Raw genomic sequence first — 27875 nt, 5'->3', positions numbered from 1 at the left:
GGAAACAATAATTCTTATTATTATACCGGGACGCTGTTCTTTTTAAAGCATTTGAGCCTTGCGTTTGCAGCTGCCGATCATTAACTCGCAAAGGAGCCCACCAGTTGTTGCAAAGTGCTTAGCAGCTGGCAGGAAGATACAGGGCACTTACGTTCTCCGCTGTAGTTAACCTGATGTTGAGTAGTGGGTACTTTGCACTTGCTCAGAGATCGGGGTGAGCTGAGGGGCAGGAAAAATCTGGTAATTTCATGGACTTTCCTTTTTCAAAAAAGCTACCGTCCTCCTACCAAACCCAACAAATAATGAAATCCTACTCACACGTGTGCGTCTTCTTCATTGCTGCTGACCCTGCGAATCAAGAAGAGGGCAAGTTCAGATGGGTTCATTCGTTTTCAAGAAATAAGTAAATGAGACCAAATACAAACCAATGGTCCAAAGCAGTGTAAGCTGCCTGCCTGCTTGCCTGGTGAAATATCTTCACCCACAGCCCCGGCCTGCTATTGGCCAAGCTGCTGTGATGTCACGGAATGTTCGGCAAGCCATGAAAAGGTTGGCTACGGAATTAAAGCAAACACTCCACCTGCTCAGAGTGACTGGGAAAGTTTGGCTGGAAAGAACTTTGCCAAAGGGAAACGAGACGGGGTGGTGGAAAGGAGGGAGAGAGGGGCATGGTCAGGTGAGGTACGGTGCCCAGATATTAAGGAGGAAGCAGAGCTAGGGGGTGGCAACAAAGAAGCAAAGTGGCCGAGAAACCAAGAGGTAAGGACAGAAAAGGGCAGAGGTCTGTCAAAGAGGGAAGTCAAGAGTTTGGTATTTTGATGTATCAAAATTGCTTTTTCGGGGAGCAGAAAATACCAGTTTTTTAGGCTCCATATTAGGGACGCGGGTGTGGGACTTGCCGATCAGAAGGTCGGCGGTTCGAATCCCCGTGACGGGGTGAGCTCCCGTTGCTTAGTCCCTGCTCCTGCCCACCTAGCAGTACGAAAGCACCTCAAAGTGCAAGTAGATAAATAGGTACCGCTCTGGCCGGAAGGTAAATGGCGTTTCCGTGCGCTGCTCTAGTTCGCCAGAAGCGGCTTAGTCCTGCTGGCCACATGACCCAGAAGCTGTACGCTGGCTCCCTCGGCCAATAAAGCGAGATGAGCGTCGCAACCCCAGAGTCGGCCACGACTGGACCTAATGGTCAGGGGTCCCTTTACCTTTACCTTAGGCTCCATATTACCACTAGTTTGCAAGATGGGAGCAGCCTCCACTGATCTGAGGGCAGATGGGAAAGTTAGGATGGTATAATTCAGAATGGGTTCAAGTGCTTTGTTGTCTTAGCACAACAAATCCCTTTTAGGGCATAGCCCCGAAAAGTGTGAGGTGGGAGACTGATTAACAGAAAGTTGGGATGGTAGAATTTGTCTGTTTCAGTTGTTGCAGTTTCTTAAATTCCCTTCTCCACATTCCCAAATCAGTTTGTGACTTCTTTTTTAAAAAAAATCCTAATGAAAATTCTTCAGCATTTTAGTGCGAATCTCCCCCCAATGCACAGATTTTTACGCACTGTCTTGACAAACGGACACATTTTTGCAAGCAATTTCTCCTAATACAATGCGTTCCCCCCTATTATTTCCACAGACGTATTCGTTTTATGAACTTTCCACTAATACAAGGCATTTTTAAAATGTTATCCTCACAGTTATATTCCTTTCACCCCCCATGCATGCATTTTTGCAAACTCTGACCGAAGAACTCCATTGCAAAATTCAGATTAGCATGAATTTCAGCGGATGTCTGCTTCGAGGTTATACCGTTTCTGAAATTTGCAAATTTCATAAATTCGATGTTAAATGCAAACTGAATCAATTTTTTCCTCCCATCCCTAATGGGAAGCTGTCTGACACCCCTCAAGCAAATCAGGATGAATTCCCAGCAAACATCTGGACTTCTATTTGACAGTAAACATTCTCAAAAAGTGTTGCAGTTTTGCACTTTGGCCACAAGAGGGAGCACCCAAACAACCTGGTGGTGAGGAGAGTTAAAATAACTTCTTCGATCAAGAGAATCAATCCGATCAATTGCTTGTTGATAAAACCCTGGAGTTTTGCTGCAGCACGCTTTGTCCTTCGCATTGGAGCAACGGTTCTCAAACGCTCCCCCACCCCCTGGCACAGACCAATTGAAAATTGTTGAGAGTTTTGCTGGATCAGTTAAATAATTTTCCTGCCAGGTGCAGGAATTTTAATTCTCTGTGCTAGACGTGGTGTGATTTTTCAATTGCATTCCTTATTGCTCCTTTTATTTATTATTTTTATTTATTATATTGCATTACAATTTGAATTCCAGTTTTAAGATTTACTATTCACAGAATCACAGAATTGCAGAGCTGGAAAGGTATGGATTATTAATTATTTTTGCTACTTCCACAACATTTGCACCCCGACTTTTCCTCCAAGGAACTCAGGGTGGTGTACTGAATTCTCCCCCTTTTCCGCCGCATCCTAACAACCACCCTGTGAGGCAGGCCAGGCTGAGAGAGCAAGACCGGCCCCAGGTCAACCGCAGACTCCGTACTGCAATGCAGTAAACTATAACGTACAAGATGGGCACGATGGGGGCGGAGACGCTCCTTCAGGTATACTGGGCCGAAGCCGTTTATTGCAGTTCCCAGGGAAAACTGGAATTCAAATTGTAAAAGTCCGTGTGGTCCAGCCACCTGGCTCTCGGAATCTAGATAGACTGCCCTTGAACCTGGAGGTTCAAGAGAACTTTAGAAGAGCTCAAGGGAAGCTCGCAAGCAGAACCCGAGGGGAGCAGCAACGCTCCTGATTGCGACTCCCAACAACTGGTACTCTTTTGAGTTGCACTGCCTCCAGCCGTGGAGGAAAACATAGCCATTGTGGCTAGTAGCCACTCTCTGCTTCTGACGAAGGGCGGTACAGAAATCTAACTAATAATCCTCTTTCAAAGCCACCCAGGCAGCAGCAGGGAGTTCCGTAGATTACCGTATTTTTTGCTCCATAAGACGCACCTAGTTTTTAGAGGGGGAATTCAAGAAAAAAAATATTTTTAAAGGGAGTGCTGAGCAGAGCCTGTGTGCATCCCAGGCACTGCTCAGCGCTCCCTTTCACGAGCCACGTGGAGCGTGTGTGCCGCACTTGCAGGCTTTTCCCTGAGGAAGGAGAAGGGCTGCCCATCACTGACGGGCTGCCCTTCTCCCTCCTCGGGGAAAAGCCCGCAATTGCTGCGCAGAGCATGTGTGCGGCTCTTGGGGGCTTTTGCCGCCTGCCTCCCGCCTGCATTCGCTCCATAAGATGCACACACATTTCCCCTTACTTTTTAGGCAGGGAAAAGTGTGTCTTATGGAGCAAAAAATACAGTATCTGTTATGCCCCGCTCTGAAAAAGTCTGTCCTTGCAATTCTTGCAATCGCTTTCCACGGTTTTGTACACCTCTTCCACGTTGCTCACCTTTTCTTAACTCCATCAGTGGCGAACGCCTGTGGACTGCCAGGGGCTGCCGGACTCCAACTCCCATCAGGCCTGCAGATCACCACTGCCAACAAACAAGGACAATGGGACTTGGGAGTCCTGCAGCAACTGGGGGTGGGGACTAATTGCTGCCCACGACTAAGCTGCCCTGAAGGTTGTCGCTATTCCCTATAGGGGGCTGGCTGCAACCCCTCGATCATTTCAGCCGCCCTTTCCTTCAAAGCCACGCTGCGTACGTGTGGCAGTGAAATCCCCGTACCGCTGATGAGCTAATTGGAAGATCCTCTGCGGTAGCTAAGCCACGTCTAAGCCGCTTTACCCTTTCTGTTCTTCATCTTCACTCCTTTATCTCTGGGTCTATTTATAATTGGGCCAGGATGCACTCTGCACATTGCAAAACAGGAGTGCCACTCTCCCACCCCACTCCGCCTCCGAGAAACTCAGCTCTCCCGCTTTATTTTATTTTTTTGAGCAAGTTGCTAGTCCTTAAGGGTGCAGAGCTATTCCGCAATCAGAATAATAATAATAATAATAATAATAATAATAATAATAATAATAATAATTTTTTATTTACCGTATTTTTTGCTCTATAAGACTCACTTTTTCCCTCCTAAAAAGTAAAGGGAAATGTGTGTTCGTCTTATGGAGTGAATGCGGGCTGCGCAGCTATCCCAGAAGCCAGAACGGCAAGAGGGATCTCTGCTTTCACTGCGGAGCGATCCCTCTTGCCGTTCTGGCTTCTGAGATTCAGAATATTTTTTTTCTTGTTTTCCTCCTCCAAAAACTAGGTGCGTCTTGTGGTCTGGTGCGTCTTATAGAGCGAAAAATACGGTATATCCCGTCCTCCCCAGCCGAAGCCGGGCTCAGAGTGGCTAACAACAATAAAATAATGCAACATTCTAAAATCATTCCATTATAAAATTAATTCAAATCAAATTGATGGCAACCATTGGGCTAGAGTTCTGTGAGGATTGCCAAAGGAGGGAGTCAGGCTGTGCCCTGGCCAAAGGCCTGGTGGAACAGCTCCATCTTGCAGGCCCTGCGGAAAGATGTCAAGTCCTGCAGGGCCCTAGTCTCTTGTGGCAGAGCGTTCCACCAGATCGGAGCCACAGCTGAAAAGGCCCTGGTTCTGGTTGAGGCCAGCCTAACCTCTATGTGGCCTTAATAATAATAAAAACATTTTAATAAAAAACCGGGGGAGCAGGGCATCACGCACCTGCGATCTGGCACAGAACTAGCCTTCCTGAGAAACTTAGCCAGGTTTCATTTTCAGAAAAGAAAGAGAGGCCTCCGTGGTTTTAGTCCTTGTGACCGCTTTGCAAGGACAGCACCCGCCGAAGTCTCAGGGGCGTTTTGCAGTGGCGGCTGGTTAGGTGTGGAGAGAGACGCAGGACTGACAGGGGTGGGAATGCAATTCCTGCATCCTTTGGACCTTTTCCTTTGTATTTATTTAGCCCAATTTTCTGCCTGTGGAGCAGCGGTTTAAAAAGATCTGGAAAACAACAGCACAGTTGCACAAAAACCCAAACTGTTTAAAGACACCCCTTCCTCTCCTCTAGTCAAAAAATCAATCAGTCCCTTAATTACGGTCAATAACCATAATACGAGTCACAAGTGTAGAATGGATAGCGAGCCAGTCCTCTGGTCATAACCATGAGAACGGGAAACCTCGCTTTTCAAAACTTAGGGTCACTGCAAACTGGTGTTGGTCTTCTGCCAGTGTATTCTGTAAGATCTCATTGCCACAATCTCAGCGCATTAGTGGTACAGCTGTACAGTGGTACCTCGGGTTACATACACTTCAGGTTACAGACTCCGCTAACCCAGAAATAGTACCTTGGGTTAAGAACTTTGCTTCAGGATGAGAACAGAAATCATGCTCCGGTGGCGCGGTGGCAGCAGGACGCCTCATTAGCTAAAGCGGCTTCAGGTTAAGAACAGTTTCAGGTTTAGAACGGACCTCCAGAATGAATTAAGTACTTAATCTGAGGTACCACTGTACTTTGGTTTTCGAACAGCTTAGTTCCTGAACGTTTTGGCTCCTAAACTGTTCCAGTTTGCAAACTATTTTCAGAAGCCAAATGTCCAGCTTGGTTTCCAAATGTTTTGGAAGTCAAAGGGACTTCCGGAACGGACTCCATTCGACTTCCAAGGTATGACTGTACACAGATAATGGACTGTCCACACATCTTTCTAATTTCTTAGTTGTTCTGAGGTGCTTTCCCAACAGCAACACATTTTTGCTGTCCAAAAGGGGCACTCTTGCACTCTAGCGCAAGAGATTTAAACTGGAAGATTTGTGATATAAAATGATACAGGATTTCAGCAGGTTACAGGCTGGGAAACCACTGGAAATGAAACAGGATCCGCCCCCCAAAAACCATTCTCCGAGGAGTTCCAGGCAGTGTACAGACTTATCCTCCTCCCCCTTTTATCCTCACGATAACCCTGCGAGTTCAAGGTCACACACCCAGCGGGATTTGAACCCGCGACTCTCCCAGGGTTCTCTGAACACTACACCACCGCCGGCTGCTTTGAACTGGGGTTTCTTTTGCCAATACAGTCGTACCTCAGAAGCCGAGCGGAATTCGTTCTGGAGGTCCGTTTGACTTCCAAAACGTTCGGAAACCAAAGCGCGGCTTCCGATTGGCTGCAACCGATTGGCGGCGTTTGGGAGCCGAAATGTTCGATTCCCAAGGCGTTCGGCTTCCAACGTATGACTGTAATTTAACCATGTTATTCTTTCCATCAACCGCTTTGAGGTTTTATCGCCACATCTCGTAAGATAAATAAATTAAACACATCTGGCATGTTCTAGCATTCTGTTTCTCCCCATCTGAACTTTTTATTTTTCATAAGAAAAACAGCAAAGGTTTGTTTGCCTTTCGTTTCTGTTTGCTTCCTTTGCCCCTGAACTTCGATTTCTCTGAAGAAACTGCAAAATCCATCAGTTTTTGGGTGGAGAGGAGTTCTCTTCTCCTAGCAGCCAGCTTTCATAATAACTAAAACGCTGCCAGAACTTCGAAAGTCCTTCTCTGACAAACTGGTACCATGAAGTATAGTAAATACAGCACTTGTGGAAACATTTAAATAATAAAAAAAAGGATTGGCACAAGGCCGGAGCACGAAGACTCTTTTGCAACCGAACGGCAGAGCTTTATAAAGCACATGATTAAAAAAGAAAAATGAAAATAAAGGACAACCTCTCATGTTATAAAACGGCTAAAGATTTGCCTTCTCTACAAAGAGCAGCCTGCGACAAGAACTTGCTGTGTTATTTTGCCTAAACGTCGAGGCTAGGGTGGGATATTCCATTATTTATACGTATGCTGTTGCGATACGTTGAAATAATTTTATAGAGAGGGAGGGTGGGGAGGAAAATCAAACCAGAAGGAGACGGGAAGAAGAAGAAGAGGAGGAAAAAAGGAACTCTACAGATCCGAGGTCAAAAATGGTCATTTTGCAAGCACTGCCTAAACACCCAACTTCTGGGTTTGAGGAGTCATCTGCACGGTGTTGTTGCATGTTGAAATAATTTAATAGAAAGAAATGGAGGAAGGAAAATCAAAGCAGGAGGAGACGGGAAGAATATGTGCACTGCCTAAACACCCAACTTCTGGGTTTAAGCATTAATCCTCACGGTGTTGTTGTTGTATGTTGAAATAATTTAATAGGAAGAAACGGAGGAAGGAAAATCAAAGCAGAAAGAGAGGAGGGGAGGGAGGGGAAAAGAGGAACCACACAGATCCAAGAGCGAAAAGCGAGTCCCCGTTCCTTCCCCTCCGCCAAATCCCTCTCCCTCTCTTTCCACGGATGAGGTTTAAATAAGGAAGTGAGCCGGTCGCTAGGGGAGCCTGCAGCCAGATGAGAGAGCTGTCCTCACGCGAACCCGGCCGTTACATAACTCAGCTACCAAGCCTTGGCAAGCAGCCAGGCCCCAGCGGGTGGAAGCTTCTCCAGCAAGCCGAGCCGAGCCAACGCCAGCTGGGGAGTGCCTCTCGCCTTCTCCACCCCGCTTGCAGCCCTGCACAGGCCAGGAAGGGGAAAGAGGGAGAGGGAGAAGGGGGAGGCTGTCGAGAAACGGCTGCAAAAAGAGGTGGCAAGGATAAAGGACTTGGCCCCTGTGATCCGTGCAACAGCATAGCGGTCAACTTTCAGATTTGAAAAGAAGGGTTCAGCAGCCTCACCTGTCCCAGGGACAGTCTACGGGATATCTAACAATCCAGGATAGCAGCGGGAAGCAGCGCTGGAATAAGGGAATTTCCCGCAAAAAAAGGGAAGGTTGACAGCTATGTGAAACAGTCACCTCCCGACTCAATTATTGTAACTCGCTCTACGCGGGGCTGCCCTTGAAGCTGACCCAGAAACTCCAGTGGGTGCAGAATGCTGCGGCGAGACTCCTTACGGGGTCCTCACCACGGGATCACTTTCACCCGGTGCTCTACCAGCTGCACTGGCTCCCGGTGGAGTACAGGATCAGGTTTAAGGTGCTGGTTTTGACCTTTAAAGCCCTATACGGCCTAGGACCCTCGTACCTACGGGACCGCCTCTCCTGGTATGTCCCACGGAGGACCTTACGGTCTTCAAATAAAAACATCTTGAAGGTCCCAGGCCACAGAGAGGTTAGGCTGGCCTCAACCAGATCCAGGGCTTTTTTGGCCGTGGCCCCGATCTGGCGGAACGCTCTGTCCCCAGAGACTAGGGCCCTGCGGGACTTGACATCTTTCCGCAGGGCCTGCAAGACAGAGCTGTTTCGCCTGGCCTTTGGCCAAGGCACAGTCTGACCCCATCCTTTGGCAATCCTCACAGAACTCTAGCCCAATGGTTGCCATTAATCTGACTCTGAATTGATTTTAGAATGAATTGATTTTAGAGTGTATTTCAATTAATTGATTGTGATTTTATGTAAATTGTGTTATTTTTACTGTTGTTAGCCACTCTGAGCCCAGCTTCGGCTGGGGAGGGCGGGATATAAATCAATTATCATTATTATTCTTATTAAAATCACGCACAGAAAAACAACAACCACACTCTCCCTACCGCCTCTCCAAATCTCTCTCTCCCCTCCCCAGAAGGCTTTCACAGTGCAGCACTCCGAACACCCAGCTCTCAAGCGTGGCAACAGAAGCCACTGACTCAGGGCAGGTGGGGCAAACGGGAATCGATCGCCTGGCACGGGGCTGCGGCCGGTTCTGGGGTGGAGCAGCCCATCAGCCAGTTTCCATTTATACATTTGGAAGCGAGGAGGGATGGGAGGGATAGGCGCCCGTAAATCCGTGCTAAATTTGGGAGAGTCGGCAGAGGGGAATAATAATAATTAAAATATATATTTTTTAAATTTATACCCCACCCTTCTTGGTTCAAAAACCGGGCTCAGGGCGGCTAACAACAAATTTGAAACACTTAATTATAAAAGCAGCATAAAATACAGTCTTAAAACATGAATAACAATAAAATTCAAAATTCAAAAATCAATTACATAATCCCCAGGGCTAGCTGGCTGCATTGGTCCTACTTGGGCCAGCGAGGAGGCCAGGGGAGAATTAACTGTGGGGTCTCAGATCTTCATAAAAGAGGAGGGGGAGGCAGAAACATGGTCTCATGGGACAGAGCATTCCGCCAGGACAGTTGATACAGTGGACCCCCGAGTTACATACCCCTCTGGATACACAACTTTCAGGTTGCAAACGCAGCAAACCCGAAGTGTATACAGTCATAGGTAAAGGTAAAGGGACCCCTGACCGTTAGGTCCAGTCGTGACTGACTCTGGGGTTGCGGCGCTCATCTCGCTTTATTGACCAAGGGAACCGGCGAACAGCTTCCGGGTCATGTGGCCAGCAGGACTAAGCCGCTTCTGGCGAACCAGAGCAGCGCATGGAAACATCGTTTACCTTCCCACTGGTGCGGTACTTATTTACAGTCATACCTTGGGTTAAATATGCTTCAGGTTGAGCGTTTTCAGGTTACGCTCCACAGCGACCCAGAAATAACGGAACGGGTTACTTCCGGGTTTTGCCGCTCGCGCATGTGCAGATGTTCAAAATAATGTCACGCATGCATGGAAGCGGTGAAACGGCGCATGCGCAGAAGCACAGTAGCGTGTTACGTTCTACTCAGGATGCGAGCGGGGCTCCGGAATGGATCCCGTTCACATCCAGAGGTACCACTGTACTTCTGGGTTTCGCCACGCACGCATGCACAGAAGTGCTCTATCATGCCGCGCACGTGCGCAGAAGCGGCACCTCCAGTTACAGACTTTTCAGGTTAAGTACGGACCCCTGGAAGGAATTTAATTCATATCCGGAGGGTCCACTGTACAGTCCTACCTCGGGTTGAATATGCTTAATGCTGAGCACGTTCAAGTTGCGCTCCGTGGCAACCCGGAAGTAACAGAGCGCCTTACTTCCGGGTCTTGCCACTCGCGCATGCGCAGACGCTCAAAATGATGTCACATGCATGCGCAGAAGCAGCAAAAAGCGACGTGTGCATGCGCAGACGTGCCGTCTCTATTTACACTTGCTTCTGGATGCGAACAGGGCTCCGGAACGGATCCCTTTCCAATCCCGAGATACCACTGTAATTGTAGGAGGAAAAGAAGCTTGGGTTGATCTAGACTAGAGAAGCAGCAGGGAGGGGACTTCCGGGGTGGCGCCTCCGGTGATGGCGGACTCCCTCTGAACTGGAGGGGACGCTGGAAGAAGATTGGATTGTTTTTATTTTATTGTACTTTTTTGTATTATTATTAATAGAAATGTTTCATGAATGTTGGGAAAATGTTGAAATGAAATTACTTGGCTCTTGCTAAAATGTTTAAAGAACTAGGCAAAAAGGTAATGGTTACGAGAAGTTGGTAAAAAAGATCTAAGTTTTAAGCTCTAAGGTCGCTTTTATAAGATAAAATGAGAATAGAGTAAAGTAACGTAATGATAAAATATTATGAGTTATGGAAAGGATTTGATGCGATAATTATTAATCAAGATACAAGAGATGGGAGGAGGAGGAGGTCATGGAAAGAAGGTAATGGAATTTGGAGAATTTGATAAGGATGGTTTTATCTTTTCTTCTCCCCCCCCCCATGATTGTGTTTTTTTTTCTTTTTTGTAATTTTGTCTTTTTTGTGTGTGTATTTTTAAAAAAATTATTTTGTTTCAATAAATATCATTTTTTTAAAAAAATAGAGAAGCAGCAGGGAGAAGCCTGCTTAACCCTCTCCCTGCCTGTCGCTTTTCCGTCGCAACCCTCCCCTGAGCATCTTCTCGCTCTTTTTTGAGCCCCAGAGACATTGTCTGTTCCAGGTTTGGGACTCTCTTGAGCAAGACCCCCACCCGCAAGACCCCTTCCCTAGGTGAGTGTTCCTGCTTCCTGCCACCATCACCAGCTCCTCCTCATGGCTATGTACCCATTTTCTTGGAAGGCAAGCAGCCGCTGAAGAAATAGACATGGCATCTACTACTCCATCTTCCTCTCGCCCACCGCCACTGTTTGGGCCAGAGCGAGAGGCGGGTGAGGAAGCATGCAGGTCGCCATGTTGGAGAGGAGGGACAGGTCCAGGGAGACGGGAGATGTGGGCCCATGGCTGATGCCCAGCTGGGGTGACTCGCATGGCGCCAGTCTTGCCTGCAAGGGAGAAAGGAGCTGGGGGAGTGGAGTTGCAAAGGGGCTGGACACAACTGGGCGGGGGACCCTCTCCGGTCAGACTTCCCCATCAGAAATCCCTTAGCCCTCTTTGCCACTTGCTGAAGGGAGAAATGAATGAGGTTGGGACAAGTTTGCAGCAGAAAACCACTCGGCAGGGGAAGGGCGAAGCTCCTGTAGAAAACATCTGAAAGCAGTTTTTTATGTCTAATGTTTTTGTATCTGCTGGAAGCCACTCATAGTGGCTGGGGCAACTCAGCCAGGTGGGTAGGGCACAAATAATAATAATAACAACATTATTATTATTATTATTCCTCCCCCATTGCTACTTTGCTCTTACAAATTGCCCCCCCAAAAAAATTCTTTTTAGAAGAGGATTTTCTTTGTCTCCAAGGTAAAGTTCAGCCATCTAGTTAATTTCCAGGGGTGTCATACTTTCCTTCTAATGTGTTCTGCTTTTGCTCCCGGATTATGCTGTCCTCTCCTGGTGGGGGCAGCGCTCTGCACATGGCCTTGAGCACTCCGCACTCTGCACACAGCCCCAAACCCTTTCCCAAAGCCTGGGGAGAGTCTGCTCTCCCTCTGAATCGTATTTCCCCTCTTTTCCAAAGCAAACCGTGCCATAAGAGCCACCTCCTCCCTAAGGCCCCAAGGAAGTCAGACTACCCTCCACCAGGGCCTTCTCAGTGGTGGCTCCAACCTGGTGAATGCTCTGTCCCAGGAGACCAGGGCCCTGCAGGATTGAACCTCCTTCTGTCGGGCCTATAAAACAGAGCTATTCCGCCTGGCCTTTAATTTGAATTCAGCCTGATCTTTTCTTCCCCTTCCTTCCCTTTTTATGAAGATTACCCGCTCTGGGATCCCACAGCTAGTTCTCCCCTGGTCTCCTCGCTGGCCCAAATAGGACTCATTTAGCCCTGGTGATCATCTAATGTTTATTGGATGGATTTCCCCCCTAAATTGATTCTTGAATCCCGAATTTATTATTCACGTTTTATACTGTATTTATGCTGTTTTTTTTGTTGCATCAATTAAGTGTTTTAAATTTGTTGTTAGCCGCCCTGAGCCCGGTTTTCTGAACCGGGAAGGGCAGGGTATAAATAAAAAAATATTATTATGATGTTCTGAATACACCCAGAAACAAAGCAGGACATTTTGTGGAATTTATTGAGGAGAGGGCGGGCAGGAATCGGGAATATTCCTAGTATTCCCCCCCCCTTGCCCCGAAGCGATACAGAGATTCCCAAACAGATGCAACCACCCATCCCATCTCCCCGCTCCCAGGTTTGGAGTTTCCTGGAGTTACCACATAAGGATTTTGTGGGGACACAGAAATCATTCCATGGGGTTTTCCCCTTCCTCTCCCCCTAATTCCCGTTTTATTTCCCCTCCTCTTCTAAAAGTTTCCACTTCCTTCAACGCTCCTTCCTTCCAGAGACTTTATTTGCTGTTCTCCCTCCACGTAAAAATAAGTACGGGGGTGCCTTGATTCTCAAACGCCTTGGTACTCAAACAACTTGGAACCCAAACACTGCAAACCCGAAAGTACAGTCATACCTTGGGTTACAGACGCTTCAGATTGCGCGTTTTCGGGTTATGGATGCGCTGAAACCTGGAAGTACCGGAACAGGTTACTTCTGGGTTTCGGCGCTCGCACATGCACAGAAGCACTAAATTGCGCTTTGCGCATGCGCAGAAGCGCCGAATCGTGACCTGCGCGTGTGCATATGCGGCACTGCGGGTTGTGAACTTGCATGTTCAGATCATGGGTACATAGCCCAGATCACGCACAGATCATGTTCGCAACCCCAGCGTCCACTGTAAGTGTTCTGGTTTGCGAACTTTTTCTGGAAGTCGAACGTGCTCCGTTTTGAGTGCCGCACTTCCGTTTTGAGTGTTACGCTGATGTCTGTCTGTTTTTGCTATTTATTTTGTGTTTTTGCGGCTCTTTTACTCTTGTTTTTGTGACTGTGCGGAACCCAGTTCAGCTACTGATCGATCGATTGATTGTGTGACTGCAGTACGTTGTTTATTGCTTTCATTTTATGGATCAATGGTCTCGTTAGATAGTAAAATTCATGTTAAATTGTTGTTTTGGGGGTTGTTTTTAAAAGTCTGGAATGGATTAATCCATTTTGCATTACTTTCTTTGGGGAAGCGTGCCTTGGTTTTGGAATGCTTTGGTTTTGGAACGGACTTCCGGAACAGATAAAGTTTGAGAACCAAGGTATCGCTGCAAAAATCAGTGGGTCGGAGACCTATAGATGTTCCTTTGATAGGCAGAGAAACACCACCCCATTGGCCTGGAAACTCTTCCAACTAAGGACTAAGGGAACTTGCTGGAAGCTTCTGTTCCCTCCCTCCCATTGGCTGAGCTGATGTGACCTCACGGAATGTTTCACAAGCATTCTGACCAACCAGCAGTCAGTATGGAAACGGGTGGTTGGACTCCAACTCCCATCAGGCCCTGCCAGCATGGCCAATGGTCAAGGATGTTGGGAGTTGTAGTCCAGCAACATCGAACCTAAATCTTCCTGAATCTTTCAACATCCAGATTCTCTGGATATTTGCAACTGAATATTCACGACTGAATATTCTGCTTTCTGTGGCTGGTGTGTGTGTGTATTATTTCTTTATTGAATTTATATATCACTTTTCCTATAAGAAAGGCGCTCAAGCGGGGAGCAAATGGTTCCTCCAACTCCCCCTTTTATCCTCACAACAACCCTGTGAGGTAAGTTAAACCAAGAGGCAGTGACAGTGTGACGCGGCAGCTAAAAAAGCCAATGCAATTCTTGGATGCATCAATAGGAGTATAGCATCTAGATCAAGGGAAGTAATAGTGCCACTGTATTCTGCTCTGGTCAGACCTCACCTAGAGTACTGTGTCCAGTTCTGGGCACCACAGTTCAAGAAGGACACTGACAAACTGGAACGTGTCCAGAGGAGGGCAACCAAAATGGTCAAAGGCCTGGAAACGATGCCTTATGAGGAACGGCTAAGGGAGCTGGGCATGTTTAGCCTGGAGAAGAGGAGGTTAAGGGGTGATATGATAGCCATGTTCAAATATATAAAAGGATGTCACATAGAGGAGGGAGAAAGGTTGTTTTCTGCTGCTCCAGAGAAGCGGACACGGAGCAATGGCTCCAAACTACAAGAAAGAAGATTCCACCTAAACATTAGGAAGAACTTCCTGGCAGTAAGAGCTGTTCGACAGTGGAATTTGCTGCCAAGGAGTGTGGTGGAGTCTCCTACTTTGGAGGTCTTTAAGCAGAGGCTTGACAACCATATGTCAGGAGTGCTCTGATGGTGTTTCCTGCTTGGCAGGGGGTTGGACTCGATGGCCCTTGTGGTCTCTTCCAACTCTATGATTCTAGGATTCTATGATTCTATGACTGGCCCAAGTTAACACCCACTGCGCTGCATGTGGCTGAGCGAGGATTCGAACCCTGGACTGTCAGGTTCCAGTCCAATGCTCTTACCTTATTTTTATTATATATATATTTATACACTGCTAGTTTGGAGAAAGGGAAACCCCTCAAAGAGAGATAAAATTACCACCAAGAAAAACAATTTAAGATGTCGGAAAGGTTAAAGCAATAACAGACCGAACACAGATTTAAACTCTTGCTAATTTTCTAGAGCTTCCAAGACACGTATTACAATCCTTTGAAACAGGCACCCCCAAACTCGGCCCTCCAGATGTTTTGGGACTACAATTCCCATCATCCCTAGCTAACAGTGGTCAGGGATGATGGGAACTGTAGTCCCAAAACATCTGGAGGGCCGAGTTTGAGGGTGCCTGCTTTAAAACATACAAAAAACAACAACAATATACTGCAGCAGATTAAAATTCCCACCAGCATTTCTAAGCCTCTGAGTAGGCTTGCCTAAACAAGGATGTTTTTAGCAGGTGCTGAAAGGAATACAGCAAAAACAACTGCTTGGTATCAATCGGCAGGAAGTTCCAAAGTGCAGCCACGTTAAAAGATCCATTTCTTTCAAATCCGGAACAGGCATTACGTGACACCTGTAGGCATGCCAATTCAACTGACTGAAGGAGTCGAGTGGGCGTTTATGGGGTGAGGCGATCTCGTAGGTCCCAAGCTGTCGAGGGCTTTATAGTCTAATACAGGTGTCAGAGCTGCTTCCAGATCCCAGCTCACATAGGACCACGCTAGCCAGCGTTCACTTTATAAGAGTCTTTATTGAGTTACAGGTTTCATTTCCGAACTGCAATGTGCAGCCCTACGTCTTCTAGGTCAGACCGACGAAGACCCGTCTGAGTCTCCGCCTCTAGCACACCAGCTTAATACCCTAGCTTTGCTCCACCTCCTGCGCCTTTCCTTCCGTCTCTGGGTCCCTCTGCCCCCCGGGGTCTCCTCCCTCCTAGACTCTTCCGAGGCCGAGGACCCCCCGGACCCTTCCGCCTCCTTGCGGCGGGCTTTGGGACCTGGCTCACTCTCCGGGCTGCTTACTGCGCCAGCTTCCACTGCATTTGAACTTGGCGCGCGCGCCCAACTCTCTACCTTCCTCTTGATCGTTTCGTCGCTCCCCGAGGTGGGCGTGACTACTCCTGACTCATGCCCTCCCTCCTGCTGAAAGCCTCCGGACCCCGATGTCTGGTCCCCTTTCTCCCCGCTGCTCCCAGCTGGGCACGTTGGTCCCGACTTCCAGCTGCTGCTCTCTGATTCCTCTCTGGCCCCTTCTTCCTGGGGTGTCCCCCTGCTCTCCCCCCTTGCTCTGACCGCTGGCGCTCCCTTCTGGGAATCCTCGGACTCACTGGAGAGACTCGGGGATCTCGGGTCGTCATCATCACTCATCCTTCCTTCGTATTCCTCCCCCTCGCTCTCTGTTTCCTCCCTTTCCTGCGTCTCTGCTCCTGAACCCCTGACAACAGGCTTCTTCAACCTCGGCCCTCCAGATGTTTTTTGGCCTACAACTCCCATGATCCCTAGCTAGCAGGACCAGTGGTCAGGGATGCTGGGAATTGTAGCCTCAAAACATCTGGAGAGCCGGATAATTAGAAGGTACTTGAAAGTATCAAATAGGCCTAGGATTAGAATAGGAATGTTGTATAGTGATATGGATTTAAACTAGTAAGAAAAGAGATGACGATAGTAAACGGAAAGAGTTAATTGTATTGGAAAGATGATCTTGGAGAACTGTCACAAAGGTGTCACAATGAAATTCAGTTAGGGGGCATTTGAGGAAGTCAGATAACAAAGAAAGTTAATTTGGATTTTAGAAGTAATAAGTGTTTTTGTTTTTTATTTTTAGTATTGTAATGTGTTCGGTTTTGTGTCTTTTATATGTTCTATTTGTTATAAAGGTAAAGGTAAAGGAACCCCTGACCATTAGGTCCAGTCGTGGCTGACTCTGGGGTTGCGGTGCTCATCTCGCTTTATTGGCCGAGGGAACTGGCGTCCAGCTTCCGGGTCATGTGACCAGCATGACTAAGCTGCTTCTGGCGAACCAGAGCAGCGCACGGAAACGCCGTTTACCTTCCCGCCAGAGCGGTTCCTATTTATCTACTTGCACTTTGACATGCTTTTGAACTGCTAGGTTGGCAGGAGCAGGGACTGAGCAATGGGAGCTCACCCCATCAAGGGGATTCAAACCGCCGATCTTCTGATTGGCAAGTCCTAGGCTCTGTGGTTTAACCCACAGCACCACCCGCGTCCCTATATTTGTTAGAAATGTGGAAAATTAATAAACTTTTTTGAAAAACAAACAAACATCTGGAGGGCTGTGTTTGAAGAAGCTTGGTCTAATAGTACCTGGCCCAGTAACAAACTGGGAACCAGCGCAGACCTCGGAGCGCAGGTGAGATACGCAAACCCGGCCTCACTCCCGCCAGCAATTGCGCTGCAGCATTCTGCGCCAGCTGCAGCTTCTCAGATCGGGTGCGGGGGAAGCCCCACGTAGAGAGCATTGCGGCAATCTATCGTCCCACCCGCAGCTCACAACAAGGGCATTACACACACACACACACAAACACATTCCATCCGTGGAGACGGTTTGGGCTTTGGCACGGACGCGCCCAGGTGTGCCAACGCCAGGCGGCACGCCCTCCCCTGTGCAAGGAGATTATGTAACGCCCTGATGCGAGGCATGCGCCTCCGCCCAAGTCACGCACCCTGCCAGATCTGCTTACTTCATCCCAGCTCCGGGCACACAGCAGGGCAACAATTAGATTAGCCGCCCTCGGGTGCTTGGCCAGCTGTTGTCGGGAAGGCCGTCGCCCAAGTAGGCGCCCGGGCACGTGGCCCCGGTGGCGCTTCCAGGAAATTTCAGGGTGCGCTTCTGTGTGCATCATGGGGCAAGGAGTTCCAGAGGCAGCCGGCAGCTCAAGCCGGTCCCAAAGGTGGACTCTGGGTTGGGAAGACAACTCACAACGCCATGTTCCCGTCAGAAGAGCTGGGTTGTTGGGTGAGGCCAAATGTGGCCCATCTAGGGCTGCCATATGCCTGGAACTGAAAACAGTGTCCAGGGAAAATCCCCGCTTAAATGTCGGGGGAAATCCGGGCGTATGGCAACCCATGTTGGATGTGTAGGTTTTGTCGGACTACCTGAAAGAATAGCTCAAATTTCTCTTTTTGGGGAGATTTTGCCCCCCAACTTCGCCAAAGCTCAACAACTTTTATGTCTGGATTTTCACTGTTTGAAATATGGAAGCCTAGGCCACTCTAGCCCAGTTTCTTCTTCTTCAACAATCCCTCGTAGCCGAATCATAGAATCATAGAATCCTAGAGTTGGAAGAGACCACAAGGGCCATCGAGTCCAACCCCCTGCCAAGCAGGAAACACCATCAGAGCACTCCTGGCATATGGTTGTCAAGCCTCTGCTTAAAGACCTCCAAAGAAGGAGACTCCACCACACTCCTTGGCAGCAAATTCCACTGTCGGACAGCTCTGCTTCTCTGGAGCAGCAGAAAACAACCTTTCTCCCTCCTCTAGGTGACATCCTTTTATATATTTGAACATGGCTATCATATCCCCCCTTAACCTCCACTTCTCCAGGCTAAACATGCCCAGCTCCCTTAGCCGTTCCTCATAAGGCATCGTTTCCAGGCCTTTGACCATTTTGGTTGCCCTCCTCTGGACACGTTCCAGTTTGTCAGTGTCCTTCTTGAATTGTGGTGCCCAGAACTGGACACAGTACTCCAGGTGAGGTCTGACCAGAGCAAAATACAGTGGCACTATTACTTCCCTTGATCTAGATGCTATACTCCTATTGATGCAGCCCAGAATTGCACTGGCTTTTTTAGCTGCCGCGTCACACTGTTGGCTCATGTCAAGTTTGTGGTCAACCAAGACTCCTAGATCCTTTTCACATGTACTGCTCTCAAGCCAGGTGTCCCCCATCTTGTATTTGTGCCTCTCATTTTTTTTGCTCAAGTGCAATACAAAAGTGCCGAGTAAGATTGTCTTCCGTAAACACGGTTTTAACAGTGAGTCCGTAAGTGGCTGTGGAGGCCAATTCTGGACCCACACGTCCTTCCACAGCAGGGACATTGGTATGGCTTGTTTGGAAGGTTTGCCAGGAGAAAGCTTTGTCTCTCCAAAAAGAACATGGCAGCACGGCTTAGGTTTCCAAAGTTGCATCTGAACAAACCACAAGACTTCTGGAACCATGTCCTTTGGACAGATGAGACCCAAGTCCATAGCTGTCAACTTTTCCCTTTTCCTGCGAGGAATCCTATTTGGAATAAGGGAATTTCCCTTAAGAAAAGGGAAACGTTGACAGCTATGCCTAAGTCTTCATCTTTGGCGATCACTCATAGCTGAGTGTCTTCCAGAAACACCGTTTTAACAATGAGTCCGTAAGTGACTGTGGAGGCCAATTCTGGATGCACACATCCTTCCACAGTGGGGACATAGGTTTCCAGGCGGGAGTTGATCACGGTGTGGATTTGCCAAGTGTGCCTTCCTCTTAGCACATTTCTCCCTTGCGTCCTGAGTTCGAGTGTCTTCAAAGCCCATGACACCTTTGGCAAAGGCTGTTCTCCAACTGGAGCGCTCACAGGCCAGTGTTTCCCAGTTGTTGGTGTTTATACTACATTTTTAAAGATTTGCCTTGAGAGAATCGTTAAACCTCTTTTGTGGACCATCAGCATTACGCTTTCCATTTTTAAGTTCGGAATAGAGCAGTTGCTTTGGGAGACGATCATCAGGCCTCCGCATAACATGGCCAGTCCAACGAAATTGACGTTGAAGAATCACTGCTTCAACACTGGCGATCTTTGCTTCTTCCAGGACACTGGCAGTAGTTTGCCTGTTTTCACTATTTGAAATATGGCAACCCTAGGCCCATTGAGTCCAGCATCTCGTTCTCGCAAGGGCCCAATGACCCTAAGCTTATGGATAGACTGCCTTTGAACATGGAGGCTCCATAAAGACATCCGAAGAGCCCTATAGCTCTACCACGCTGTCCTCGCATCCCAACTTTTTTGCATAACTCTGTCCCTTTACTTCCTTTTTTTTTTGGCTGCAGAACGTTGGCAACTTTAAGGAGCTGCTAGTTAAGCCCCGCCCTCTTTGGAGGGGGTGTGGCTTCAGCTCAAGGGGCGGGGACTCTGCCTGTGAGGGGAGGGGCTTCTGCACAATACATTAACTCAGCCCCTGAAAAGCCTAAATGCAGAAGCATATCCTGGGAGCAAAACCTTGCAAGACGGCTTCGTCCTTACTTAAAAACTCAAACGAAAACCCTGCCTGACGCACGTCAACAGAAAATCTAAATCTCTCACCTGAGGGAACATTTCTGGGGAGTGCGTTTATCTCCCTCCCCCCCCCACCTCAAATCCGAGTAAACTCCTTTCTCTGAGCTAATTTCTTTCCCGCAAAGCCAGAGAGTCGAAAGTGGGGAAAGGGGCTCTGTTAAGACGGAGCAAATCGGCTCTCGGCTAATAATCCGCCTTTATAAATAGCTGTGCTTTCTCCACAGGCCTCAGGAAAGGCCACTTAAGGGCGCTAGGAAGGGACCTTATAATGCCTAAATCCCATGAAGACAAGCCGTTCATTAAAAAAACAGACACCTTTGAATTTTGCGGTTATTTTCTTCTTAAAGTTCTGTATCAAGGAAAGCTCAATTCTAACTACTTGGGTATCTAAAACCCTAACCCGTTCCACAGTTGTAAGAACTCTAGTCTTTTAGTGTGGCAGCACCTGAACTTTGGAACTCCTTGCCACTTGAATATCTGGCAGGCGCCTTCTCTGTGCTCTTTTTGGAGCCGACTGAAAACATTCTTATTTAGACAAGCCTACCCAGATGTTTAGAAAGTTGATATGAGTTTCAATCAGTTTTTAGTCTCTTGATATTTTAACTTTTGAAAGTCTTCTATTATTGTTAGTCTTTCTTATGGATAATTTTATTGTTTCAACTTCTTTTGTAAGCTTCTTTCAAGTAGTTGTTTCTTTTCTTTCTTTTACAATCAAGTGGAGCATAAGTTTTATAAAATTATTATTATTATTATTATTATTATTATTATTATTATTATTATTATTATTTTATTTACACCCCACCAATCTGACAAGACACAAGCAGTTCAGATCAACGCAGGTTGCTGATACCCAAGGCAGCTCAATGCTAGTAAAACGAGATTGGGTCAGAACCACCCAGCTCTGAGGTTTATTAAATCTGGAAGTCGGCTTAAAAATCCAAAAGCAATCTACAAGAAAGCTTTTAAAAATGCAAAATTAAACAACCACCGAGCTGCTTGGGTTTTTTTTATGGCGGAAAATCACGTTCAAATGAAGGACATTTCGGAATACATTGTCAAGGAGAGGTTTCTAAAATGCAACACAGGCGGCTGCTTCAGAAACACTTCGAAGCACACACACACACACACACACACACACACACAACACAGAAAAAGCCCTCCCCAAACCCATCACAATCACAGATCCTGAAGGGACCCGAAGAGTTATCTAGTCCACCCCCTGCAAAATGTCTTCTTTGCAAATTCCCTCTCTGAAATGTCCCACGAGAGCAGACAGTCGGGAAGGAATTCTAGGTTTCCTGAACCCGCTTCTGAAATCTGGAAGAGAAGATCCGAAAGGATGGAAAGGCGAGAGCAATAAACTCCTTCCTTTTCTTCCAAGCTACGTCTCCCAGAAGCGGAAGGAAGATCCAGCTGTGTTTTGCACAAAGGGAAACAGGACGCTCCCTGAAATCTAGGACGTTATATCAGGGACTTACCGTTCCAGGGTTCAGACAGGCAGAGGACATTTGCCTATGGGGAGATCAAGGTGGCCGGGGAGAGAAACTCCCCTTGAAAGCAGGGGAAACCCTTTGGGTGAAATCTCCAGGGATCCAGTGGGGCAACAGAGGCAGAAGTCGGCGGAGCAACACACAGACCGCTCAAGATTTTGTACAGTAGTCGAGCATCTGCCAGGGGTCTCCTCCTCCCAGGAATGCAAGAGGCGTTGCCTAAGTTCAGGGGCAAATTCCAGCCAGGCAAAAGCACCTGTGGGGGGGCAGTGTAGAACCCCGAGGGCCAGGCAGGGAGTCCTGGGGGCCGCCTTCTTACAGCGACCAACCAGGCACCTCCCAAAACCCCCGTAAGTGGGGCTCTCACTTTGCTTGGTTCCTGGCACCTGCCGGAAGCATGGCTGTGTCTTGGTAGCTACAGAGTGCCTGCTTTGAACGCAAACGGTCCCAGGTTCGGATCCTGGCCTCTGCAGGTAGGCTCCCCCTGCCTTAAACCCTGGAGAGTAACTGCCTGTTAGAGTAGGCAGCCACAATCTGGAGAGGCTGGTGGGCGGACTGGGTATACAAGGCAGTTTTCTAAGTTCCTGGCTTGCCGATCAGAAGGTCGGCGGTTCGAATCCCTGTGACGGGGTGAGCTCCCGTTGCTCGGTCCCTGCTCTTGCCAATCTAGCAGTTCGAAAGCATGCCAAAGTGCAAGTAGATAAATAGGAACCGCTCCGGCGGGAAGGTAAACGGCATTTCCATGCACTGCTCTGGTTCGCCAGAAGCGGCTTAGTCCACATGACCTGGAAGATGTACGCCGGCTCCCTCGGCCAATAAAGCGAGATGAGCGCCGCAACCCCAGAGTCGGCCACGACTGGACCTAATGGTCAGGGGTCCCTTTACCTTTTACCTTCTATCTAGAACCATGAGGACTGCCTCCTTGGTTTATTTGGAAGGGAAGGGCTAACCCTGGGTGGCAAGCCACACAGTTTGGCTCAGCCTCCGACATCTCCAGGCAGGCAGCTCCCGAGCGCGACGGGCCGAGGGTCTGCCTGGGTCACATCCTAGGCTCCTCCTGAAATCATTTCCATGAAGAGTCACGAGGACTGGAAGCTTGCTTTATTTTATGAGAGCAAAGGCCACACAGCTCAGCGAGCAGAGGACTGGCTTCGAATGCAGGAAGGCCTCGGATAGCTCAGACAAGGCCAAGGTTGCTGTTCTCCAATTAGAGTGCTCACTGGAAGGACAGATCCTGAAGCTGAGGCTCCAAGACTTTGGCCACCTCATGAGAAGAGAAGACTCCCTGGAAAAGACCCTGATCCTGGGAAAGATGGAGGGCACAAGGAGAAGGGGGAGACAGAGGACGAGATGGTGGGACAGTGTTCTCGAAGCTACCAGCATGAGTTTGACCAAACTGCAGGAGGCAGTGGAAGACAGGAGGGCCTGGCGTGCTCTGGTCCAGGGGGTCATGAGAGTCGGACACGACTAAACGACTAAACAACAACAACAACAACAACACCACACACACACACACACACACACACACATATATAGTTAGGATTTTACACCAGGACATATACTGCCACAGGGACCAGATTAAATCAATCAAAGGCGGATTTTGGACGTGCCTGAACTAGATGATTCTCAAGGCCCCTTCTAACTCTGCAAGTCATCTAGGAAACCCCGGCAACTCCATCTCAGGGCTGCTGGGGAAATATCTCCCCTTTGGAGAGCTGCTGCCAGCCAGTGCCAGAAATACTGCGCTAGGTGGACTCGGTGCAAAGGCAGCTGTTGACGTTACTGCCTTCCAGCTGCTGCCTTCCGGAATATAAGGGGAGCGGGGAGGAATGTCCCCAAAGCTTTTCGCCCAGGCCTCCGGAAGCAAGGAAGGTTCGAAAGCCAAGATTTCCGTGGCACCTTCCTAGAATTCCTCAGCGCTGAGCTGGCGGATCTGATCTCTCTCTCTCTCTGAAACGCACACATATGTGAAGACACACACACATATAGCCTGTTCTCCCTGATCTGCTCCAAGAGCTTCGCCCCAAGAGACGCACCCCTCCCAAATCCTGCCCTCCTCCTCCTCCTTCTCCTGCTGTTGTTCCAGCTCCTTTTTCTCTCCCCAGTGCCTGAATTACGCATCGCTCCACCCCAGAATCAGGCACATTTTGCCACTGGGAGAAGCAGGGAGCTCCGAAAGGCAGCCGACTCCCCAGTACCAAAGGGCAAATGAAAACGTGCCGGTTTCTCTCCCTCTTTTAAAAAAAGAATTCGGTTCTCCGGATTGATGCGTCAAGTTGCCATCCCCTCCCCCTTCCCAAAAAAGTCCGCATAGCATGGCTCAATAATGTTCCTGCCTTGCAGCGGGTTCGACTAGATGTCGCCTGTGGTCCCCCTTCCAACTCTTAAGGTTCTGTGTAGTCTCCATATATCTGACAGGTCATATTTGTCTACCATATCAAAAAACAATTCTGGAAGTCTGCCTGCATTTTGCACTTTCTGCTCTTGTGATTTATCCAAAAATGTGGAGACTACTCCATTCAAATCTCCCATTAATATTATTTTGTATTCCACATAGTCATTAAGTTTAGAATCCAAATTTCTTGAAAAATTCTACTTTTCCGTCATTTGGTGCATAAATTCCCAATAAAAGATATTTATCGCCATGTGCTGTTATTTCCATGGCAATGTATCTTTCTTCCTCATCCTTAAACAACAACTTGGGGTTCCATTTTTCTTTGACATAAAAAACCACTCCCCTTTTTTTAACTTTCTCTGATCCCCCTTCCAACTCCTAAGGTTCTGTGATTTAAAGTCCGGGATCAACCGTCAGCATCGTTGCCAACTTTTCCCTTTTCTTGCAAGGAATCCTATTCGGAATAAGGGGATTTCCCTTAAAAAAAGGAAAATGTTGACAGCTATAACCGTCTGCACACCTGGCAAGGCTGGAACTCACATCCCAGTAATAACTTGGGGCTCCCCATCCAATTTGAAACCATACTGGACCCTGCTTAAAGCTGTTTTATTTCCATCAGTTGCTATCCAACTGTCCCCTCCACCTTATACATACAGAATGCAGCACAAAATGAAATATAAAAATATATCTTCACCATCAAAAATAAAAAAGGACAACCGTCTGGGATATAACTCTGCCTGAACGTCTTACAGAACACAGACGAATGGGGTTAAGCTAGCTTTTCCACTCAAACTGAATTGAATCAGCCCCCCCCCCAAAGGACAATGGGGGCTTTATAATAAATAATAATAATAATTTATTATTTATACCCTGCCCATCTGGCTGAATTTTCCCAGCCACTCTGGGCAGCTCCCAGTTGAGTGTTAAAAACAATACAGCTTTAGGATTTAGGTCCAGATTTATACCAAGATCACAGCACAGGTTGAAAGCATCAGACGTCAAGGAAATAAACAACTCTCTGACTTTTAGAAGACATCTGAAGGCAGCCCTGTTCAGGGGATTTTTAAATGTTTGATTCTGTTTTTAATATTCTATTGGGAGCTGCCCAGAGTGGCTGGGGAAACCCAGCCGGATGTATAAATATTATTATTATTATTATTATTATTATTATTATTATTATTATTATTATTATTATTATTATTATTTTAAAGCACCATGAAAACACTTTAAACACTCCTGGCTTCCCCCAAAGAATCATGGGAGTTGCAGTTTGTTATGAGAGTCACTGGGAGATTCCCTTCCCAGAGCTATATTCTCCAGAGTGGTTTAGCAATCAATCCCTCTTCCCAGGCAGCTACAAAAGCAGGATAAAGTGCGGACAGTCTGGTATCAACCAATCACTGGTGCATTTGTTGCTGTTTAATCATTTAGTTGTGTCCGACTCTTCGTGACCCCATGGACCAGGGCACGCCAGGCACTCCTGTCTTCCACTGCCTCCCGCAGTTTGGTCAGACTCATGCTGGTAGCTTCAAGAACACTGTCCCACCATCTCGTCCTCTGTCGCCCCCTTCTCCTTGCGCCCTCCATCTTTCCCAACATCAGGGTCTTTTCCAGGGAGTCTTCTCTTCTCATGAGGTGGCCAAAGTCTTGGAGCCTCAGCTTCAGGATCTGTGCTTCCAGTGAGCACTCAGGGCTGATTTCCTTCAGAATGGAGAGGTTGGATCTTCTTGCAGTCCATGGGACTCTCAAGAGTCTCCTCCAGCACCAGAATTCAAAAGCATCCATTCTTCGGCGATCAGCCTTCTTGATGGTCCAGCTCTCACTGGTGCATTATCATTGTGCAAATCACAACCCCCCACCCCCCAAAAAAACCCCAGTCTGAAGTGGCTCTTCAGTACGCCCAGAGATGCAGCCTTCTCCATGACAATGGCTGAACCCCAGGACACCCTCCTGAGGAAGGCACCCGTTGCATTCTAGGAAATAATAATGATAACGATAATGATAGTATTAACCTGCCTTCTTTCCTGACGGAGACTCAGGGCAGGTTACAGATGAAATGAGTCCAGCTAAAAACACGGACGGGGGAAAGCAATAATTAAAACAACAACAAAGCATTAAGAGAATTAAAACTACACGCACACGTGCACACACACACACACACAAATCTATTAAAACCATACCAATAATTATAATAAAAACATCACGGCAACAGCCCTTTCATTAAAAGCAGTCAGGTCCCAGATGTTCTGTTGGAACAAGAACATTCCCACCAGCAAGGCTGGAGCCCGGCTGGCTTCTCCAGGGAGCGAGTTCGAGGGTCTGGGAGCAGAAAGGTTGAAAGAAAGATGCCTTCTGCAGAGCCAGTAGTTTGGGATCGCCAGCACTGACTGGCAGCAGCAGTGGACCTCCGGGGATTCAGACAGGAGACAGAACCGGGGACCTTCTGCATGCAAGGCACATGCTACCAGTGGCGTAGCGTGGGCTGTCAGCACCCGGGGCAAGGCAAGTAATTTGCGCCCCCTTACCCGTGGATTTGCGCCCCCTAACCCTAACCCCCAGATGTTGTGCCCGGTGCGGCCGGCCCCCCCTACACCCCCCACGCTACGCCACTGCATGCTACAACCCTCCCCAAATGTCTCGATCCGCCAACCACTCGAGGTGCGGCTTATCAAAATAGCCGAGTACGAAAAGACTGAAATTGAAGTTTCGAAGCTCTGCCCCACCGAAGCTCTGCCCCACCGAAAGCTGCCGCTCTCAACGGCCTTAACTTTCAATCTGCTGAATTTCTGCTGTGGTTGCCACGTTTCCTTTCGAAACTTCAATTTCAGTCTTTTCGTACTCGGCTATTTTGATAAGCCGCACCTCGAGTGGTTGTCGTTGTTTCAATAAAGAGAAGAGAGGCGAAGACGCTTTCAAGAAAGAAACCCTAAATGGCAACGTAATTTTATTACGTAGATTTGTGATTCTTAGTTGCTGGGCTTTATATTTTGATCATCTTATTACAACTACCTATTTTTTTAAAAAAATTAAAAATTTTGGGCTCCTCTGATGACCGGCAGGATCAGACCAGTGGCTCATCTAGTCCTTACAGTGGCGAACCAGGTGCCCCTATTGGAAACCCCAAAACGAGACCCAAACGCAAGAGCAATTGTCCCCCCATCTGCGGTTTCTAGCAACTTATATATATTCAGAAGAATTGCTTGCCGATCGGAAGGTCGGCGGCTCGAATCCCCGCAACGGGGTGAGCTCCCGTTGCTCGGTCCCTGCTCCTGCCAACCTAGCAGTTCAAAAGCACGTCAAAGTGCAAGTAGATAAATAGGTACCGCTCCAGTGGGAAGGTAAACGGCGTTTCCGTGCGCTGCTCTGGTTCGCCAGAAGTGGCTTAGTCATTCTGGCCACATGACCTGGAAGCTGTACACCGGCTCCCTCGGCCAGTAAAGCGAGATGAGTGCCACAACCCCAGAGTTGACCACAACTGGACCTAATGGTCTGGGGTCCCTTTACCTTTACCTATGGATTTAATTAAGGGACACAGGTGGCGCTGTGGGTTAAACCACAGAGCCTAGGACTTGCCGATCAGAAGGTCGGCGGTTCGAATCCCCGCGACGGGGTGAGCTCCCGTTGCTCGGTCCCTGCTCCTGCCAACCAAACAGTTTGAAAGCATGTCAAAGTGCAAGTAGATAAATAGGTCCCGCTCCAGCGGGAAGGTAAACGGCGTTTCCGTGCGCTGCTCTGGTTCGCCAGAAGTGGCTTAGTCATTCTGGCCACATGACCCGGAAGCTGTACGCCGGCTCCCTCGGCCAATAAAGCGAGATGAGCACCGCAACCCCAGAGTCGGCCACAACTGGACCTAATGGTCAGGGGTCGCTTTACCTTTACCTTTAAGCTGGGGGCCACCCCGCTCTCTTGTGGCAAGGAGTTTCACAGTTTAACTGCACTGCACAAAGGACTTTCTTCCATCTGTCCCAAATCTCCCAAACCTCATACTCCCTTGGAAGTCCACAAGTCCCTGTGTTATGAGACAGAAAGAAAAACCACTTCCCCCTCTATCCACTTTCTTTATCATTTCATAAACTTCTAGTAGGTCACTCCCTATTTGACGTTTCTCTAAACTAAGAAGTCCCAAACGCCGCCACCTTTCCTCACAGAGTTGCTTC

The 27875-nt window shown here is 48.1% G+C and overlaps 1 protein-coding gene across 2 annotated transcripts in view; it reads right to left on the bottom strand.

Annotated features, from left to right (window-relative positions):
• Nucleotides 1-27875, bottom strand: part of RORC (RAR related orphan receptor C) — a 90017-nt gene that overhangs the window by 47039 nt on the left and 15103 nt on the right. Inside the window, exons 1-2 of one of the 2 annotated variants that reach the window (XM_082202252.1) lie at nt 8517-8588; nt 319-348 (exon numbers count right to left, since the gene is read on the bottom strand). In XM_082202252.1, coding sequence (XP_082058378.1) covers nt 319-337 — 19 coding nt within the window. In that variant the 5' untranslated portion in view covers nt 338-348; nt 8517-8588. Of the gene's footprint in view, nt 1-318; nt 349-8516; nt 8589-27875 lie in introns of those variants that run through there. The other variant, XM_082202250.1, reaches the window with a different exon arrangement.

This window comes from Podarcis vaucheri (genome assembly GCF_965113315.1).
Source record: "Podarcis vaucheri genome assembly, chromosome: 16".
In the NCBI taxonomy this organism is placed as follows: Eukaryota; Metazoa; Chordata; class Lepidosauria; order Squamata; family Lacertidae; genus Podarcis; species Podarcis vaucheri.
This window is presented reverse-complemented; position numbering and strand designations above follow the sequence as displayed.